Source organism: Spermophilus citellus, assembly GCF_964194105.1.
Source record: "Spermophilus citellus genome assembly, chromosome: 8".
Lineage (NCBI taxonomy): Eukaryota > Metazoa > Chordata > Mammalia > Rodentia > Sciuridae > Spermophilus > Spermophilus citellus.
This window is the reverse complement of record NC_138189.1, coordinates 134,305,242-134,326,012: the sequence shown is the minus strand read 5'-3', so window position 1 is coordinate 134,326,012 and position 20,771 is coordinate 134,305,242. Positions and strand designations below refer to the sequence as shown.

Genomic DNA, 20,771 nt, shown 5'->3' with positions numbered 1-20,771 from the left:
CTCAGACTTAAAAACAAAAATCACATGGTTTTGGAGCTTGTAAAGACCCGTGTCCTATTAAATTTATCAAACTGGTGATTTCCAATAATGAAGAGAGCTGAGCAAAAACAGCCCTTGTTGGAGAAGCTGGGGGCCACCATTTTCAGCACGATCTGCTAGTTACCCAGCTAGGAGTTGTCTCCAGGCCAAGGAGAAAGCGAACCACCACGGAGGAACACAGATTCTTTCCTGTGTTTTTTGTAGGGAGGAAAGTAAGTGAACACTTAAATAATGCGGAATTTAGGGCTGGGGTTGTGGCTCAGCAGCGAGCACTCACCTGGCACATGTGGGGCATTGGGTTTGATCATTAGCACCACATAAAAATGAACAAATAAAATAAAAGCATTCTGTCCATCTACCAACTATAAAAAATAATTTTAAAAAATGAAGAATTTAGTGGATGTTTTGTTACCCATAACAAAACAGTTTATCAAACAAGTTCTACTGATGCATAAACTTCAAAGTGTAGGTCAGTGCTGGACAATGGATTTTTGCGTATTTAGAAGCTAATTAAATAATGATTCTATCATAATCTGAGTCTTCTCAGTGTACGTATCAGTGCCATTCGTGTTCAAAGAATGACTGCATATTAAATTTGTTAGGGACAAATGGTGTGTGGCTTGAAAAGAGCTGCAGAGAGGGTCGGCTTAGGTGCTGGGACCCCCAACTACTTCATCCAGACACGTCACTGGGCTGGCCATTACTGCACTTTGGATTGAAAGTATTCAAAGTAGAAAAAGTTGCCTTACAGAAAATACTCTCTTAGGATCTACCTGGAAGTAGTCTTCCTCCTTTTGATTTCTGTTTAGCAAGTTATAATACGATCTCATCAAGCCAGACCACACTAACTTGGAGTTCATGGAAATTCAGTCAACACTGGAGCAAACGTCAGTGTGTCTTTTGCACAGTAGGAAAAAATAAAATGGCTGTTCATCCGATCAACAAACCAAATCAAAATCGGAGGTAAGGTTTTTTTAGCCTGGATCATTTGCACCAAATTGCGGAGTTCTCATTTCAAAAGATTTCTAACTATTTACTAAAGAAAGTCTGGCAGGAATTCTAATTGGCAGTGCTTTATTAACTGCTCATTTGGGTGGCAGTCTGGGTGTTAAAGTAACAAAATTGACTTCTGTCTAAAATTTCCTATCATATGTGGGTTGGCTTCTCTTTTTTTCCTTTTTATTTATTTATTTATTTCCTTGTTAAAAGGGCCTTCCTCCCCATGATTTCAAATTTTTCGACTTTTTTCCCCCTAATCCCAACATACCCGACAGTTGAAAGAGAAGCTCGGAAGCCATCTTCACAGAGATGTCCTGACTGAAGAGGTTCCTCTCTGGGGGTACCCTGCCCTCTGGCATCTTCTGTAAGGGTTCAGTTTTCTCTCGCCCGATTAAAGTGCTGTAGCCAGCATTCCGGCTGGGTGATATGGAGACGGGGGTGTCCTGGACATCAACCTCCATGGGTTCCTCTTTAATCTTCACTGTCCGAGTTTCCTTGTAGCTTTCCGCTGCAAGCAGGTGAACAGACAGAAACAAAGACACACCACTGTTTCTTAATTCTGAACTGACTCCAGATTCTCATCGCAAAGAAAACTCTGAGGGCTGAGTGAAGGAACAGTCTGGAAAGAGTGGGCGCCATGACACTCCAGATCATTGATTGACACCATTGGTCCAACCCATCTGACTTCTAAAAAGGTGAGAGATTGAGGCTTCCACTTTGCAGCCCAGAGAAATGAAGTGTCTTGTCCAAAGTCACACAGAGGGCCATGGAGATAGGTCCGGGTGTCTAGGTCTAGAACTCACTAGGTTTCCTGACTGGGTCTCCTTACAGCCCCCAGGCCCCCTTCCTCTCCACTATACTGCTTCCAGAACCAACCGAGAACATGGTCAATGCCTGTCCTTGTTCTATCTAGAACTGACTCAATTTCAGTGAATCAAATAAGAGCAAGCCTGTTAATACTATAATTTCTTCCCCCTATTTTTAAAGCTGGGATCAATTTTTTCTCTCTCTCTTTGAAGGCACCTAAATTAATAAAGGGTAAATAAGGTGAATTCAATGGAGGGAGATATTTATACCTTGCTGGAAGCTAGTAATCCTCAAGAACACCCAGGAAGTTAATTGCAGCCCAAGGATTAACGCCCAGAAGAACAGCAATCTCACAGGTTATAATAACAGTTCAATTTACTGACAGCTCTTCCTTTGGGTGTGCCTACTAGATTTTTCATCTTTAATCTAAAACACACATTTGCTTTGCAAGGTCTGAAAGTCTGTTCACATGTTCCTTAGAAGGGATGGTAGGACATTTTTGAAACAAGGTGGGACCATCAGTGCAGACATTAATTTGGGCCACTTTAAAATCCAATCAACAGTTACTAGTAACTACTGTGTATATAACATTCTAGAAAATTTTAAAAAAAAAAAGGAGACTAAGACAGGTAGATAAAAGATAGATGACCGACATCTCTCTATAGGCATCTATCTATGAATAGTGGCCCTAAAAAGATATGTCCATGTCCAAATCCTAGGAACCTAGGAATGTAATATTATTTGAAAAAAAAAATTTTTTTGTAGATATGACTAAGTTAAGGATTTCAAGATGATATTGTCCTGGAGTATCCAGGAGGACCCTAAATCCAATGACAAGCATCTTACTGGAGACCAAAGAGGACAAGATACAGACACTGTGGAAAAGCCCAGAGTTATGTAACAACAATCCATGGAGAGTCTGCAGCCCCCAGAGGCTGAAGACGTAGGGAGAATCCTTTTGTGTTGGGTTTGACCTGCCCAACTGACTCCTAGGCAGGCCTCTGGCTCCCAGAATCATGACAAACTACCACCCTGTGGACAACTTTGGACAACAGGCCTAGGATGATTGACAGGGCAATAAGACTGTCCGTGGTACAGTCAGGAGAGGCGAAAGGGAGACCTCCCGTTGGTGAGCTCCATGTCAGAGATACTGCTTTCCCGCCAAGCATGGCCCTGATGAATACCTGTATAATTTACTGACGGGCAGTGAAGAAGAAGAGCATTTTTAATTAAATGATTAAAATTAATATGGTGCCATCAATGAGGTCTTATTTAAGAAGTGGGCTAACTGTCCTTCCCCGCCCCCTCCTGACATGTTCCACATGTTCCTCAGGAAAAACTGCTGGTTTCTTGTCAGCATCTAAACTGCAGGCAACTGGGATATTCAATTTAGATCCTCTCCCCTTCCCTAATTCCTACCAAGCTGTTAATTCCCTGCATGTCTGTGAAGTAGCACATAAAACGCAGGTTCACTGACTGAGTTGTGAGAAGGAGGAGGAGGAAGAGGAGGAGGAGAAGGAGGAGGGGGAAGAGGAGGAAGAGGAGGTAGAGGAAAAAGAGAAGGAAGGAGAGGATGGTGGAGAAGGGAGAGGGAGAGGGAGAGGGAGGAGGGAGAGCATTCTAAGTCCGTGCTCAGCTCCTCTGCCTTCACTTGCAGCCCACCTCTTTCCTAACCGACTGACTTTGGTGATGGCCACCCAACCCACTCAGGAAAGCGATCACAACACGCCTTTCCTTCTTCATGTTCCCTCAAATTACTTAATATTTGGAAAATAAACAGTGGGGTCAGTGTCACAGGTACATAGTGATACCTAGGCACCCTGCACTGGTCAGTCATTCTGAAGCGGAAGGCCAACACAAAGAGGTACCAGCCCAAACACACACACACACACACACACACACACACACACACACACAATACATAAAACAAAAACTCAACAGCATAAAGCTAGAAAGAAGCTCCATTATTTATCTTCTCCCCCAACCCTGTCTCCTCAGCTTTGACCCTGGATTAAAAACTACCTGGCTATTTGCAGCACTAACTTTAGTAAAATTAGTTGTTAAAATCTACTTGGGATCATTTCAAGTATGATTTGCATGGAAGTGTTTCTGCCCTTTCTTATGACAACTCTTGACCTTTCGAAAAAGCACAAAACACTGATCACTGATAAAAACCTTTAGCATCCTTAATCTCCCTGATGGATTCCAGACTTGGAGAAGGGTTTTCAAACTAACATCTCAATGGATGAGTAAGACATATTACAATCAATATTTTTGTAGCCCTTTCTGTTCCCTGCACGATTGCCAAGTGCTTCCTTGTCTTTTATGGAAAAAAAAATTTAGGAGTTCTCTGTCTTGGCACTATCACCATTTGGGGGCAAGATTTTTGTTGTGTGGGGCTGTGCTGGGTATTTCAGAATGTTTGGCCACATCCCTGGTCTCTACCACCAAATACCAGTAGCACCAGCCTCTGGTATTAACAATCAAAAGTGACTCCAGACATTGCCAAATTTTCTTGGGGAGAGGGGAAGGGCAGAATCACTCTGGTTGAAAACCACTGCTCCCAGCTTTTGCCACAGTCTATTTTTCCTTCAAAAAAAAAAAAAACAAAAAAGTTAAAATGGCATCCAAGGAAAAAAAAGAAAGGTCCCTGGGCAGGTTGACCCAGGAGCACAGGTGACAGCTGACTGCTCCATACCCCATGGGGTCCCCAGGACCCCATTGTATTCATCTTCCCCACTCACCCAGGGACAAGTCTATACACCAGGATTTACCTCTTTTCCTGACACACACGATAGGACTAGTTTCAGACTCTCTTTTAAAAATAATAGGTTAAATATTCATTTTATTCTGAGTGACCTTTACATTACTATTCCAAGAAAGAAATCAGTACATAAAGCAGAGATGAGGGATAAAGTGTGAGGAGCAGGTGATGCTTGGAGACGGGGCTGTGCATGATTATCTATCACGACACTTATTTTGTATTTTTGAATTTCCTAAGATAAATACCGGCACTGTATCGTGTACCTGTTTTTATTGTGTTTTTTTTTTCAAGGGAAAATGAATATGTATCCCCATAATAAGACGACAAAGTCCAGTCTCTGACACTAGTATGGAATGATATTTGCTGCAATGTCTAGTAGCACTTTTAGGGTGGGCTTGTCCAATGGATAAATCCTAGTCCAACTCAGCTGGGCAGCAGGAAGGGGAAAGGCAATTCCACTGTCTTTTTTTGCCTTCATAAACCAACACATAAAAGAGGCAGCCAGCTATGCCTTATTCCATTTGACAGCCTGTCTTTAAGGTGGACCACGCCCTCAGTGTGGCAGACTGTGTGGACTTAAGCAAGACACAGTTCTTGCCCTCAAGCTGTTGACATCTAGATGTTTGGTGAGGGGAGGATACACATCCCTTTGATACAAGGAAAGTTATAACACAGCAGCCAGAGCCCACATGGGGGACTGTACTCTCCCAGGGCTGTTTGGGAACATCCTGTCGTCTGATTTGCCTGAGGGCCCATGTGCAGAGGTGGAGCTGCAGCTTGAGCAGGCAGCACTCTAGAGCAACAGAGCTACTCCATGTCTGTCCTGAGGGCTGGGCTCTTCTCCTGTCGCTGGGCACCATCTCAGGCGGGCCCATAACCTGGCAATCTTCCTGAACACCAAGACTTAAAGCTCCTTTAGACAGAAAAATGGTTTGATTTAGAAGCCAAAATGCTCAGTCCCATGTGATGTGGCACAGTTGGACCTTCCTTGGAAAGCTGGGGGGGGGGGCGTGGCTGGCCCCTCCCGGTCACACTGGCTTCTCTCCCACACACCTGTTCTCTTCATCAGGGACAGATGAGGCGGGCAGACAGGGGGGCGTGGGTCTTCTAGCACCGGGGGCCAGCAGCTGTTTCTCTCCTGGGACTTGCCCACGGGGTCTTCTCCCAAGGAGGGCCTTTCACTTAGAGGTGGTCTTTCTGACTTCCCATCTGCTCTCTTTCTGAGGTTCAACACCTTCTAGCCTGAGGCCACTCAGTTCCTCCACAGCCTCTCCCAGACCTGTTTCCATCTCCCTTTGCACTCAGTCCCATGGACTGATTCTCTCCACAGCCCCACGGGGCAGCATTTGAAACAAAACCCACACCAGCCATCCTGTGGGACTCTGGCCTACCACTGGGCCGTGGGAGACAGTTACCTCTTATTTGATCAAAGAGGAAAAGTTGAGGCCTAACCCAGCATCATGGCGGCTCTTGCTGTCCCCTGAACCAGCTGGCCAGCCCACTTCTGCCCTCTAGACTTGCCAGCAGATGTCAGACATCAGGCCACTGTGCTCCCTGACTGAGGGAAACACAGGATGTACCTCCCAGATGGTGTCCCTGAAGCCATGCTCTTTAATCTTGGGTAGGGCTGGGTTCCCCTTCCCCATGTCCTCTGCCCTGTCCAGTTCTCTCCAGAGGAATCTTCAAAATCCCTCTCACTCTGATCTTCAATAACCTCTCATTTTGATATTTTCAGTCGGGTCAGGAGGGCCAAGTTCTGTTTTAATCATGGTGAAATATACATAACATAAAACTAACCATTTTAACTAATTTTAAACATACATTTCTGCCGCAGTCTGGCTGGGCACAAAATAACCGAGCCGCCACGAGGAGGCACTTGTAGGTTCAAACAGGAACTCCTTTATTGCCCGAACTCCCGCGCAGGCCACCCACGCGGCCCTTCCAGGAACACTACACACCAACCAGAACTCCAGAACTCCCTCTCACCCCCGCCCAACTTCTTCCGCCCTCCACCAGGCTCCACAAGAACTCATTCTTTCGCTCTCCTTCAGGGGCGGAGCAATTTCACTTACCTCCAAGCTTCAGGCGTTCCCCATACGGGCCACCAAATGCCATAGTCTGGCTAGGCACAAAATAACGAAGCCGCCACAAAGCCTTGTAGGTTCAAACAGCAACTCTTTATTCCCAAACTCTCACTGGCACTCTACACACACTTCCCGGGAATACACTCCCTCCATGGGGCTCCGAGAGCCAATTCCCGGAACCCTCACGAGAACTCAATGGGAACTCCAAAGTAGATTAGGGCAGCAGGATCCACCCTAATCCCGGAGCCCGCCCTATTCCCAGCAGGATCTGCCCTAATCCTGGAGCTGCCCTATTCTGGAACAGGGTCACCTTTCAACCATTCCCTCTAGCAAAATGCCAGGCGTCATTCCATCATTCTGACTAAACTGTGGCTCTCAACAGCACCGCCCTATTGCCAGACCACAGGGGTCCATATGCAACTGAATACACAGCCTGTTTCAATCCAGTATCATCTTAATGGCTCGCTGGTGTCACCTCTCAACCACTCCTTCTAGTAATATGCCAGGCGCCATTCCAACTCGGCTGTGGCTCTCAACACATTTCAGTGGCACTAAGTTCAGTCACATGGTTGGGCCACTATCACCCCCATCCATTTCCCACACTCCCTCATATTCCCCAACTGAGACCCTGCATCCATTACATGATAAATCATATTCCCTTCCCCAGCTCAGGCTTCCTATGTGCTACCTACCCCGTTCCAACTTTGTCTCAATGCCAAGAGTTTAATATTTAGTTTTCTTCTTTTAATTCCTCGTGCTCTAACCTTGGTGGCGAAGTCAAATCTTCTGTTAAACATAGAGCTTAACGAAGAGTGTTGGATTACATTCCAGAGAAATAAGATTGGAGAGGTTGATAGAGGCAGAATATGGAATCTCAGGTGCTGGTTTTGGAAGTTGGTACCAAATGAGAAATAGGCAAGAAGCCATCTGCAAGGGGCAGTGGGCAGTAGCACTTTAAAGGACAGAGAGAAAGGGAAAGGGGACACTTGAGTTTACTGTAAAGATTCAAGCAAGGGGCCAGGCGTGGTGGTGCACACCTGTAATGCCATCAACTTGGGAGAATGAGGCAGGAAGATCACAAGTTCAAAGCCAGCCTCAGCAACTTTGCAAAGCACTTAGCAACTCAGCAAGACCCTGTCTCTAAATAAAATGCAAAAAAGGGCTGGGGATGTGGCCCAGTGGCTGAGTGCCCCTGAGTTCAATCCCTGGTACCCAAAAAAACATCAAGCAAGGAATGAGACTTTTAAAAATTCGACACTGTTTAAGCCTCTAAGATCTGGAGTAAGGAAAATAGAAAAGATGGGCTGGAGAGAAATATAGAGGAGGCTCCGCAGTTCTGCTGTGCCCAGGTCTTGATTCCTGCAGGAAGCGGGGGCTGGGATGGTTTACGGGCAGGCGGAGCACAGCATTCGTGACATGGAGATCCGAAGCTGTCTGTGCCCACGGGACCGGGTGAGGTCATCAGGGAGAGGGGGCAGAGAGCAGTAGAGGGAGGAACTGTTACTATCTTCGAGGGGAGGAAAGAAGCCAGGAGAGAGGGCAGGGAGTGGTGAGCACAGTGCAGTAGCCAGGAAGCCCAGAGAGAAGCAGGACTCTGAGGCATCTCCGTGGGCCCCTGCTCCCTGCTCTCCTGCCCTTGTCCCTGTACCCACACAGCTGTTCCTGCTGTCCTATCAAAAGCCCAGCCTCCCCTCCTGCATCACGTCTCAGCATCCTCCGTGCACCTTTCAGCTCCTGCAATCCTGAGATATTCTGGCTTTCTTTCCTTTATGTGCTCTGGACGTTTTAAACACTCTTGATAAAATCCTACTCAGCTTTCAAACTTTGATCTAGATGTCCCCTCTGTGAGTGGCCTTCCTGTATCCTCCTCGAGTGGCAGTCTCTCTCTCTCTCCTCTATTCCCCATCTAGACCCGCAAATACTGTGCTGCTTACAGTGCGACGGTCTTTTGTAGACACAGGTCCCCTCTGGACTGAACACCTTCCACCCTCACGAGTTAGCACAAGGCCACGCACTTGGGCGTGCTTCATGTGCGTTTTCTGCACATATCACTTAAGGCAGGGCACATAGCAGGTGCACAAGATTATTCTCCCTTCCCTGGTTCCGCCATCTGCCATAGACACACATGCTACCAACTTAACACAAATCATCAAAGTGCAGAAACACAGGCAAAGGCATGAAAATCAACAATACAGACTGACCATTCCTTCCCCAGACTGTATATGATCTGATCCAGAAGTAGTATTTTATTTACTTATTGGTACCAGTGATGGAACCCAGGGCTGGTTATCCACTGAGCCACATCCCCAGATATTTTTTATTTTGAGACAGAGTCTCACTAAGTTGCTTAGAATCCCACTAAATTGCTGAGACTGGCTTTGAACTTGTGATCCTCCTGCCTCAGCCTCCCAAGCCACTTGGGATTACAGGTACGTGCCACCATGCCCAGCTTCCAGAAGTAGTGTTTTAGAAAAAGAAGCTTCAAGGGCCTCTGGAAGCAACACCAACTCAGCCCTGCTGAAACTGTTCCTTTTCTAGGATGATATCCCTCTCAATCACATTAATTAAAAGTCTTGAATCTCCAGCTTGTCAGCCTCGAAGACACTCAGTGTCTTGGTTGGGCATAAAACATCTTCCACATATGAAACTGGGCTCTGGAAGGTTTGGGTTTGATTATTACCGAATGCTCCGTGAACAACCCTGCAGGCCAAAAGGACCGAGCAAAGCGGAAACAAATGACCAGGAGCCAGAAGTGAGATTATAAGGTCACGGTCCCCTTGTGGCGTCGGGCACCCACTGGCATCTGATAATGGTGAGCTGGCTTCACCCTCTGCCGAGCCTGTGTGCCCTCGCCCAAATCAGAATGGAATGAACAGTTGGGCTGGGTTTTCTTGACTGTCAGGAGAACCAGTAAGCCCAGAGCTACGGGAGCAAAGGTCAAGGGTGGAGGTAGAAGTGGCCATGTTACTCAACAGAAGTCTGAGGTTGTCTGGCTTTTCCTTTTAGAGAGGGGTCAGGTGGGAGTGCAGCGAGGGACCTGGCGAACTGAGAGGCTCATGGTGAGAACTGAGAACTGGAGGCTCAGGCACTGAAGGTTACTCTCCCAATTCCATTCTGTTTGTTTGGAACCTGGCCTGTCCCTCCTGGGCAGAGGCTACAACATAACAGAAACACAGGTGTGTTGAGACCAGTCACAGCTTCTTTTAAGTGTTACATTAGTCTTGCTTCTCCTCCAGGGGAATTACCTGCTAACTCCCACTTTTCTCTATCCGGAGTCCCTTGGTTTGTTCTCACAAGGGCCACAGAACAGGGGTCCTCCGTGGGGAAAGTTCCCCATCCTACTCTGAGGAATGACAGTGAGGTACAGGCCTTGCCATGAGTGCTGGCCCCCCAGACAGGCAGCACAGAGTCTGTTCAGAGCCCCGCTTTCCCTGCTGAGCATACTGGTCACCTGTTCCTGGGGGAAGAGACCGGAAACTCCACTTAAGGAAACAGTGGATGGGGCAGACTTCTCTCTAGCTCTCCCCAAATACAGGAGAACTTTCTAGAATGGCTGATACCAACAGAAGATCACAAAATGACCTCTCGTATACACACACTTCCTACACATTTCACCCAGGACAGTGCAGGAGTCACTGAGCAAACCATACGGCCAAGCCAAAGTCTTGAGAAAAGTGATCAAAGATCTGTGTCCAATTAAATCATTAATTAACCCATTAATTAATTGGAAAACTACCCTTTTTCAAGTCGTGACACTATCATCATGGTATCATAAATATTAAGAATTTTATTTAAATGAAAGGACTAGATCTTCCCCCCACCCAACAAATACATTTTTTCCCACATTTTTATTGGTGCATTACAATTGTACATAATGGTGGGAGACATCATTACCCATTTGTACATGCACATAATTTAATATATATGATTTGGCCAATATCATTCCCCAGTATTTTCCCTTCCCCCACATATTTAGATCCTAAGAACATTTCAAGCATATTTTATCAGAATTGACTTCTGAATTTGATCATCAAAATCATATATTAGGGTTCCCTCCCCCCAGTATCAATATACAATTAACAAGTGTCTTAAGAATTAGCTACGCCCATTAGAATTCACAGCTAAGTACATGGAGGTGAGGAGGGTTTCAAAGTGGAATCAATTTTTTAAAAACACACAAGGTGCACCGGGTGTTCTCTTTTATGGATCATTCTGAATCTACAAGGAACAACTGTGCCTTAAGAAGCCGCGCTCGAACTTTAAAGGTAATATAGCTGATAGCGCTCCTTCAGGTAAAAGAAACATGCTTCTCTTCCAGATCAAAACACTTGCGCTTTTACTCTATGTCAGTTTTTAAAGCAGTCTTTGTATCCCTTAGCTACACCAACCAGCCATCAGCACAACAGGTCCAAGGGCCTTGGTGAACTCAGTGGGGGTGTTTCCAAATGTTTTCACACTGGCTTCAAAACTGGGGCTGCTGGTGTGGTACGGGTTTGGGACTTTGCTGCAGTCTGGCTGGGCACAAAATAACTGAGCTGCCACACAGCCTTGTAGGTTCAAAACAGGAACTCCTTTATTCTCCACACTCCCATGAACACCACGCACGTGGCCTTCTCCCGGGACACACCACACACCTCCGGGACAGCAGTGGTCTAATATACAATTGAATACACAGCTTAACATAACCATCATCATCTCAATGGCTTGCTGTCCTCACCTCTCAACCACTCCTCTCAACCACTCCGTTCTGGCAAAAATGCCATGCGTCATCCCGACTCTGCTGTGGCCCTCAACAGGACTTTATTCTGGTGATCACAAATGAGAAAGCATTCATCAAGCCTAACAAATTCTCCACTTGATTTCACTTTTGTCCAGAGAAAAATTAAGAATTAAAATCTTCTATTCCCTGGAGGCTTGGGGGAGATGAACTTGCCAAGCTAGCAGGTGATGAGGGGCGGCCCACTTGCTCTGAGCTCTCTGTTACACAGAGATTCACCTTGTTTTCCCTGGTTTAATGATGCCACTAGAAATGGGCTAAAGCAGGGTAGTTAAACTCTACATATGCCATTGGTAACATTCCAAATGATCTCATTTTAAAAAATTAACCCATTTTTCATCTAATATCTAGAATATACTTTTATTGTCTCACATTAAAAGGGGGGAAAAATCCACCCCCTATAAGGAGAAAGGGTCAATTAAAATATTGGCTCTAACCTTAAAGCTACTTAACATTATTATCCTTTGCCATTTAATAAATCCAAGCTCTGTCTACCCTCATCTGTTGTGATTAAAAGACCTTTACATATCCAGGATGCTATTGTGTGCATGCCTGTGTGTGTGTGTGTGTGTGTGTGTATGTGTGTAGGTTTAAACAGAATTCCTCAAGATTCAGCAGAATTCTTGCCACCGTAACAATATCACCAAAATGTGGGCTGCCCACCACCCCTGCATAGGCATAAATAGTTAAGGGAAGGACAGAGGGATTCTTTAATGCCCACAGAGAGGAAGGAACAAGTGAAGTTTTATTTCAATGACTGAGAATTTCACCAAACTTTAGTGTATTACTGAAAAATTTTAGACAAACTTTCATGTATTTTCCACTTCCAAGTAGTTTAAAAGCTTTAGTATATACAAACATTTTAAAACATGCTTTTCTAGCTGGACACGGTGGCACACACCTGTAATCCCAGCAGCTTGAGAGGCTGAGGCTGGAGGATAGCGAGTTCAAAGCCAGCCTCAGCAAAATCGAGGCGCTAAGCAACTGAGTGAGACCCTGTCTCTAAATAAAATACAAAATAGGGCTGGGGATGTGGTCAGTGGTTGAGTGCCCCTGAGTTCAATCCCCAGTACTCGCCCTAGAAAATGCTTTTCTTGGGTGAAACTAAAAATTACTAATACACACTAGTACACAACATGCTACTGCTACTAAAATATATAATAATGAGTCACGTCACAAGAACACCTCTGCTGGAGCCCTGCCTGCTCTAGTCCTGTTAGTGTTTGCAGCAGGGGGGGGGGGCTGGTGGGCAAAGGATAGGGGTCAGCAAAGACACAAACAAGCTTGGAAAATAGTAGGAGTTCAATAAAAAGTTCAGCAAATGAATAAGTGACACACTGTAGTTCCCTCTTCTCTATGGCTTTGCTTTTGCAGGTCTCACTTTTTAAAGTCTCAGTTCCCAGCAGTCTAACTTTTATTACAGTGCATTGTTATAGCTGCTCTATCTTGTTGTTATTGTCTTTTATCTCTTACTATGTCTAAATCATAAGTATGTATGCATGTGTAGGACATGAAACATGACATATATAAGTCTTGGTACTGTCCATGGTTTTGGGCTTCCACGGGGGTCCTGTCCTGTAGATAGTGGGGACAACTGTAAAACACAAAAGGAGGAGGGCCATAAAAAGACTTGGGAAGAAAGGATGGGAGTAGAACGATGCTCGTGGTCGGGGTTCACTGAAACCCCAATAAAGCCTTACACACTTTTGCCGAAAACTAAAGTACTAACAGCCAACACAAATAGGCCCTTGTTTTTAATGGAACACCACGTGAGGGCCATGATTCGAAGGGAGTCCCTGAACTGCGGTAGAGCCTCCTGATGGGAGGTGACGTTGCCTCTGGGCTCTCAGTTCCCCATGGTTCTTGGAGACAAAGTGCATGGACATCCTCATACTGTATTTTGGCCGTTTCAACCTTCTTTTTAAATCAAAGCTTTGCATAAGTAGTGTACGTGAGTCATCTTGATTTCCCTTCCTCTCTCTGGTTGCCGTGTCCTCTCCAGTGCAGGTGCCCAAGAGCAGGGAACAGTCAACTAGACAGTAGCCGGGGAGGGGAGGTGACGCTTCTCTTGGATAACTTGGCCTGATAATCAAACGCTGGCTGTCACACACAAGACCTGACACTTGGGCTCTGGGGGCCTCCAGGAAGGCTGGAAGAAGTTTATTAAAGGAAGAACTTCTTAAAACAGAAATAAGGAAACTATTTTAAACAGGAAGCGATAAACAGGGTGCAAGGGCTGGGCACATAGCTGGGGGGGTGCAGGTCGAGCACTTGCCCAGCGTGTGTGAAACCCTGGCTTTCAATCCTACTGTTGCAAGATAAAATAAACGAGACAAAACAAAAACCAAAGAGCAAAACGCAGTGGGGTTAGCATGAGGGATGGAAGGGAAGCAGCCATCTGTCCTGATGAAGTGGTCCACCTTGTCCCCGGTTTCCTTTATTTCCCATAGTTCTTCAAAACAACAAAAAAAGTGCTTAAAAAAAAGCCGTTATCTACAGATTACCCACGATGTTGGCTAATCAGCCCTGAAGGCTAAGTAAAGGCTTTTTACCAGTCTTTGAAGGCACAGAGAGAGGCAAGATGATTTCACTGTCAGAGAGTCCCATGAATCAGCGCAGCTTCACTTTTAGTCCTCAATAGTCGTCTGGCTCTGCTGAGGGCCTCTTGCCCTCCTGGATAGAGGGGCTGTGGGTTAGCTTTGGCCACATGCATGTGGACCACAGAAACCTCTGTCAGGATGTCCCTGAACGGAGTTTCTGGTAGACAAAAACAGGGCAGGCGCGGGTATAGGCTTAGGGCAGGGGTGGGTCTAAGGGGACAGGATGTAAGGAAACGGATTCCCAACTTTATCTTTAAACAGTGGCCCTCACCACCTGATTCTGTACCTAAGATAAAACATGACAGGCCATTCACAGACTCCGTCACCTCCCCCACTTCTCCAGCTGTGGAGATAAGCCCTACCAACATATGGCAAGCCACAGGAAACCAGGAAACGCGCTTGGATCCAGCTGCTATCCCATATTTAGAAACCAGGAAGTAAATCAATTCACAGCACAAAGTCGGGGTGGTTTGAATGTGGGGAAAACATCCACAAGTGTGGAGTAACTAGGGGAATTATTAAGGGGGAAGGCAAAATCCCTTCAGAAAGAATATCGTAGGTCCTCCCAGTCTGATCAAGAGAAAACATTTTGAAATCATTTGTCTTCCTGTAAGAATAATGGAAGTCATAAGAGAATTCTCTTCAGGTAGGTTTTCCATTCTTGGGTCAATAGGGATGCTCCCTGCCCAATGGAAACGGGTCCCATCACTCTTCCTCTATGATTACCTTCCAGCTCCTACAAGCCACCTAGTAGGGCCCCTGCCCAGGGGATAACTCGTGGCCTTGTGGCAGCAGACAGGCTACTTAGCCATGAGGATTCCCCTCTCCAGAGATGGGTCTGATACCAGCATGTACCCAGATGGGCAACGTATCCGGGAGTTTAATTATGCATGCTAATGCTCCCCTTTCTAGACAGGAATAAGGTAAAGGTGAAAGGTTAATATGGCGATGAGAAGAAACACCACTGCAGAATGAGAATTTTCTAGTTATCTCATTGAGAAAAATAACAGTCCCCCTCTCCCTCACAATGGCATCACTGTGGTAGCATACAGCCAAAAGGGCTGGATACCAGAGCAGGATAAGGCCCAGGGCTCCCACCTGGAAGGGAAATTTGTCCTCTGTGAAAAAGTGAACAGAGTGTTCACTGACACTAAAATATGTGCATCCACGCTGTACCTGGATCTCATGGAAAATATGGAGCTGCCTCTCAGAGTCGTGGTGCTCACACAGTATTTGCTAAGGGCTTGTGTGTAAACGCTTTGTGCCCCAGTGTGTTGGAGATCAATGGTGTCCAGAGTCATTTATACCAAAGACAGAAAACAATGTTGGAATACAGGAGGAGGGCACTCTGCACCCTTCCTGAAAACGCAGCTCCTGCGGGTCATGCTCAATATTCCGCAGGAAGATCTGGAGCCCCTCCACCTCACCCCACCCCACATCTCCTGCCCTGCAGCCCTGCCCCATCCCTGCTGCATCCAAACCCCACCCTGTCCCAGTCCTGAGGCAGCCAAACAGAAAAGCAATCTAAGATGAAGGCGCAGCCTAGGAAATTCCTTGCAGAGTTCTTGCCTGGTTTCAGGGAATACAAGCCAATACAAATTTTTGTGGCTCCATTAACATATGCAGCTATGCAACAAGGAAATGATAATAAAACAAGAGCCCTTTTGAGTCTGGTCTTTCTGAATCCCAGGCCTCAGTATGGAGAGGCAGAGGAAGCTGATTAAGAAAGCATGACGGGTGGCCAGGGGGGTGAGCGGAGAAAGAGGAAAACGGAGGTGCAGGGGTGCTGGTCCTGGGGTGTGAGCTCCAACAGGAGGCAGGAGGCACGGATGCCATTCAGGTGTATGGGTCCAAGAGTTTGTACTGCGCAGGGAGTTGCAAAATAACACAGGAGTGCTTACTGGCCAGACTGAGGTGAGGAGGCCTGTTAGAAGCAAGTCCCCACTTCACCAGAAAAGGACAGCCTCCCAGGGCTGCCTGCAGCCACTTCTTACTCCACTCTGCTTAAATGCAGGGGACAATGATGCCACCATGCATCCTCTGAGCTCGTCAAGACCCAGACCTTCAAGAAAAGACATCTCTGAGTATAGAAACAGGTCAAATTTGTATCTTGTTAAAGTGTTATATCTGTTATTTGAATAGGTATAATTTTGGCTCTCCAAATATCTCCAATTCTCATTGAATTTTCAAGTGCTTAAAAAAAAGTCTGATTCCTTTAGATTTTTCTTCTCCCAGTTATGGATTTTATTTATGTGTTTATTCTGTGTGTGTATGTACGTATGTATATACATACATATATCTATACACACACACACAAACACACACACACACACGAGTTGCTCAGGATATATATGGCAATCAGGAAAGTGATCCAGCTACTCATAATAAGCCATTGCTGGTCACATATTATAAATCATTTAAAAAGCTGATATGCAAACATTCATGACCATCAGTTAAAGTATGGAATGCTATAATAAATACAGAAATCTGAGGGGTCAACTCCACCATGAAGATGTTATTCAATAAGTTAGGATTCACAGACTTAATACCTCTGAAAATTAAATAGTGCTGTGCTAATATAAGAAGGCTTTCCTTTTAATATAAAACAAATCTATATTTTTACTTAATTTTAGAATTATGGAAAAATGTGATGTTGCTCATAAGCCACAAAAGAGAAATACATTGGATTACAACAAAATTTTAAACTTTTGTTCTGGAAAGAATACCATCAAGAAAGTGAAAGAAACAACCAGCAGAATGAGGGAAAATACTTGCAACCTGATTAAGGAACTTATGTCCAGAATATAAAAGACAAGCGACTTGTGTCAAGAATAAAAAGACAAGCAACCCAATTAAAATGTGAGAAAAGAATTGAATAGACACTTCCTCAAAGAAGATATAAAACACCCAGTGCAAGAAGATATGTTAAATGTCATTCGTCATCAGGGAAACATAAATCAAATCACAGAGAAACCCTAAGTCACACAACTTCCATGGTTATAATAAAAAAGACCAACAGCAGCAAGGTTTGGTAAGGATGTGGAGAAGTCAAACCCTCAGATGTTGCTAGAAGGATCGTCAAGGGTACAGTTTCTTTGAGAGGACCACTGCCTGTTCCACAAGTTAAGCACAAGAGTTTCCACTTGAGCCAGCAAGCCCACAGAATTAAAGACATAACAAAAGCGCAACAGAATTAAAGACAGCAAAACCTTACATGAAAACTTGTACATGACTGTTGATAACAGCAAAGGTTGGAAAACAAACCACACATCTTCATCAACAGTGGAATGAATAAAGAAAACATGGTATGTCCATACAGTGGAATATCATTCAGCCGTGAAAAGGAATAAGAATTGATACATGGAACCACAGAGAGGAACCTTGGAAACATGCTAAGTGAGAGAACCGGCCGTCAAAGACCACAGAAGTTTTCCTTCATAGGAAATGTCCAGAATCAGCAAATCTACTGAAACAGATGTAGGTGGGTGGTTGCTTGAGTTGGGGTGGAGGTGGGAGAAATCGAGAGGGACACTTAACTGGGATGGGTGGCCAAGAAAAATATTCTGGAATTAGATGTGATGATGATTGCACAACTCTGTGAACATACTAAATATCACCGACCCACCCCAAGATGAGCAAATTTTATGATATATGAATTGTATTTCAATACAGGTATCTTTACTTTTTTATTGTATTTTTCAATTTAAATTTTTTTTTTTTTTTTTTTAGGGGGAGTACTGGGAATTGAACGCAGGGAAGCTTTACCACTGAGCCACATCCCCAACCCTTTTCACCATCTATTCTGAGACAGGGTCTCACTAAGCTTCCTTAGGGCCTCACTAAGTTCCTGAGGCTGGCCTCAAACTTGCAACCCCCCATGCCTCAGTCTCCTGGGATTACAGGAGTGCACTGTGCACCACCATGCCCAGCCTCAAGAAAGGTGTTTTTAAAAATGGGATGATGTTAAGAAAAAAATCAGTGTAGAAATTGCCTCTGAACTATATAAAACTTTAGTTAATAAATTTCTCCAAGTGCACAAAAAGGCAAAATGAAATAAAAGTACTTTTCAACTTCAAACTGATGAGACTAGGCCATTCTGTCATTGTTTTTTTGCTGTTGAAAAATCCACATATCTGACAATGTGATGAATAGAAGATATTAATTTAAAAAATGAACAAAATACTTTTCTAGGGATGCTTCTAAAAATTACTGTTTTACATAGACTCGCTGACATGGCTACTGGGACACTGCAGGAGTCAACTCTGCTTCCAGCCTTAAGTAAACAGAGTCACAAAGAACCAGGTGAAACTCCTCAACGAGGTTTGATGAGGGCAAATTGTGTGATGGCACCAAAATAAAACTAAAGTCACACTGTGCTGTAGTTTGGATCTTAAATATCCCCTAAAGGCCCACATGTTAAAGGCATGTTCCCCAAAGCAGCACTGTGGAGAGGTGGCCGAACCTTTAAGAGGCGGGGCTTAGTGGGAGGTCTTCAGGTCATTTGTGCCCTTGAAAGGGATTGTGGGCCTTGGGTTCTTCCTCTTCCTCTCTTTTGCTCCCTGGGCTTGGGGTGAAAGTTTTGCTCTGTCAAATGCTCCTGCCATGAGGTGCTGCCTTGTCACAGGCCCAGAGCAATGGGGCCAACCCATCATGGCCTGGAAACTACAAGCCCAAATAAACTTTTTTTCTTTATATGTTGATTATCTCAAGTATTTGTTATAGTGATGGAAGGCTGACCAACACACATGGCTTAAAATGTTTGTTAGATTATAATTTTCCAAAGTAGAATATAGAATAGAATAATGAATAGTTTTTAACCCTAAGAAATAGTTGAGCTAAATTTATCTAAAAAAATAAAAATTGGGGTGGGGGGAGAGTACCAGAGATTAAACTTGGGGCATGTGACCACTGAGTCACATCTCCAGCCCTTTTTTGTATTTTATTTAGAGACAGGGTTTCCCTGAGCTGCTTAGTGCCTTGCCATTGCTGAGGCTGGCTTTGAACTCATGATCCTCCTGTCTCAGCCTCCTGAAGCTGCTGGGATGACAGGCTGCGTGCCACCACGCCAGGCCTCTAAAAATTCGAGAAAAGAAACGTCTTCAACGCAGTCTTTGATTATGTTTGGAAAGGGGTAGGTAGAGGTGGGGCAGGTTTTTCTCTGAAAGAGTCCCACATCACCTAGGAAAAACCATGAAATTTAAGCAAAGAAAAAACATGAACCAAGTCATATGATCGGAGGCTTACAACCAACACTATCTTGATTTATTAGGTACATGTGCCCTTCTCAAAAAAGGTTCCCAGAAACCATCATTTCATAATAAATTAAAAGGACTCTCCACTGAAGAAAGACGATTCTTTTTCAAAAGGAAAAGAGTCATTTAACACAGCTTTGTTCTCTGTCAACTTCAACCTAACGCGTTCTTTTCAGATGGATAAAACTTATTCCCCCAGCCGTGTCTCGGCACAGGGGCTTCTAAAACCTTCGCTATCGGAATCACTTGTGGGGCTTGTCAAAACACAGAATGGGGGGCCTCCATCACACAACTTCAGCTACCTCCAGAGTAAGGCTCAAGAGTGTCCCTACCTCTACCCCACCCGACGACGGTTCCATGGGTCTCACACACACTAGCAGCTTAGAGAGTCGGGGCTGGCTAGGCCAGTTTCTGACTGGGTAGGTCCATGGAGACTCTCCCAGAAAGGAGAGCCAAGCAGCACCCACCGGCCTCAACAGTCGCGTTCAGCATTGAAACGAGAGCCATCACCATCACCTGATCCTAGAAGTTTTGTGATTCATACATAAGATGGTGCCATCTTCCAGTTTCACATCCCTCCCGCTGCTGCTCACCCCAAGGTTCGTTTACAGGCTTTCCTCTCTCTCTTCCCAATATTACGGGGCCACCACGACCCAGCCGTACTTACCCAATATGGACCCTATATACTGGACCCCATCTGAGAGAGCCAAGGCAATCAGGTATAATTTGGAATCGGGACTTAGAATTTCTGTCTGGCTGCTCTTTGGAGCAAGAGGTAAACTCAGAAGCTGCTGACAATGACTACTTTCACCATGTGGAATGGGTAAGAGTAAAAGGCCATCTGTATGATGAGAGAGAAGCAGGGAGAAGGTGACAAATGAGGGCTTCCTGAGTTCCATATGGCCTTCCAGTCCCTGGCCTCAGTGGAGGACCAAGGCTGCATCCTAGAGCCCCTGGGATCCATCAGTCTCTTAAATTCTTCTTTCTTGACTAAACCACCTGAAAAGAACTTCTGATATTGATAACCACAGGGGCTTTAATTAAAACTGTACATAAAGTCAATTTTGGGGTGTTTCTCCTCTCCACATCAACATAGCTTGAAGGTTAAACTCACCTTAAAACTTCATCCTACTCAAGTTTACCTGTGTATTAGTCAGTTTTCCATTGCTACAACAAAATACCTGCAGCTGTGGGTACTTTATAAAGAAAAGAGGTTTAGATAGCTCACAATGTGGGAGGTTCAAGGGCATGGTGCCAGCACTGGCTCAGCTCTGGTGAAGATCTCAAGGGAAATAGCATCGTGGCAGGAGTATGTGAGAGAAGGAAAAAAAAATCTCATGGTGAGGCAGGAAGCCAGAGAGAAACCAGAGAAGGGCCAAGCTTTCTCTTCTATAACAACCTCTCTTGACAACTAACCAGCTTCCCATGAGAACTACGTCACTCCCTTTC

The 20,771-nt window shown here is 45.0% G+C and overlaps 1 protein-coding gene across 9 annotated transcripts in view; it reads right to left on the bottom strand.

Moving 5' to 3' along the window:
• The window catches only part of ZNF827 (zinc finger protein 827), a 162,749-nt gene that overhangs the window by 74,667 nt on the left and 67,311 nt on the right, over positions 1-20,771 (bottom strand). For all 9 annotated transcript variants that reach the window (XM_081304778.1, XM_081304773.1, XM_081304772.1 and 6 more), the window contains exon 6: positions 1,307-1,546. In XM_081304778.1, the coding sequence (XP_081160904.1) occupies positions 1,307-1,546 (240 nt within the window). The remainder of the gene's footprint in view (positions 1-1,306; positions 1,547-20,771) is intronic.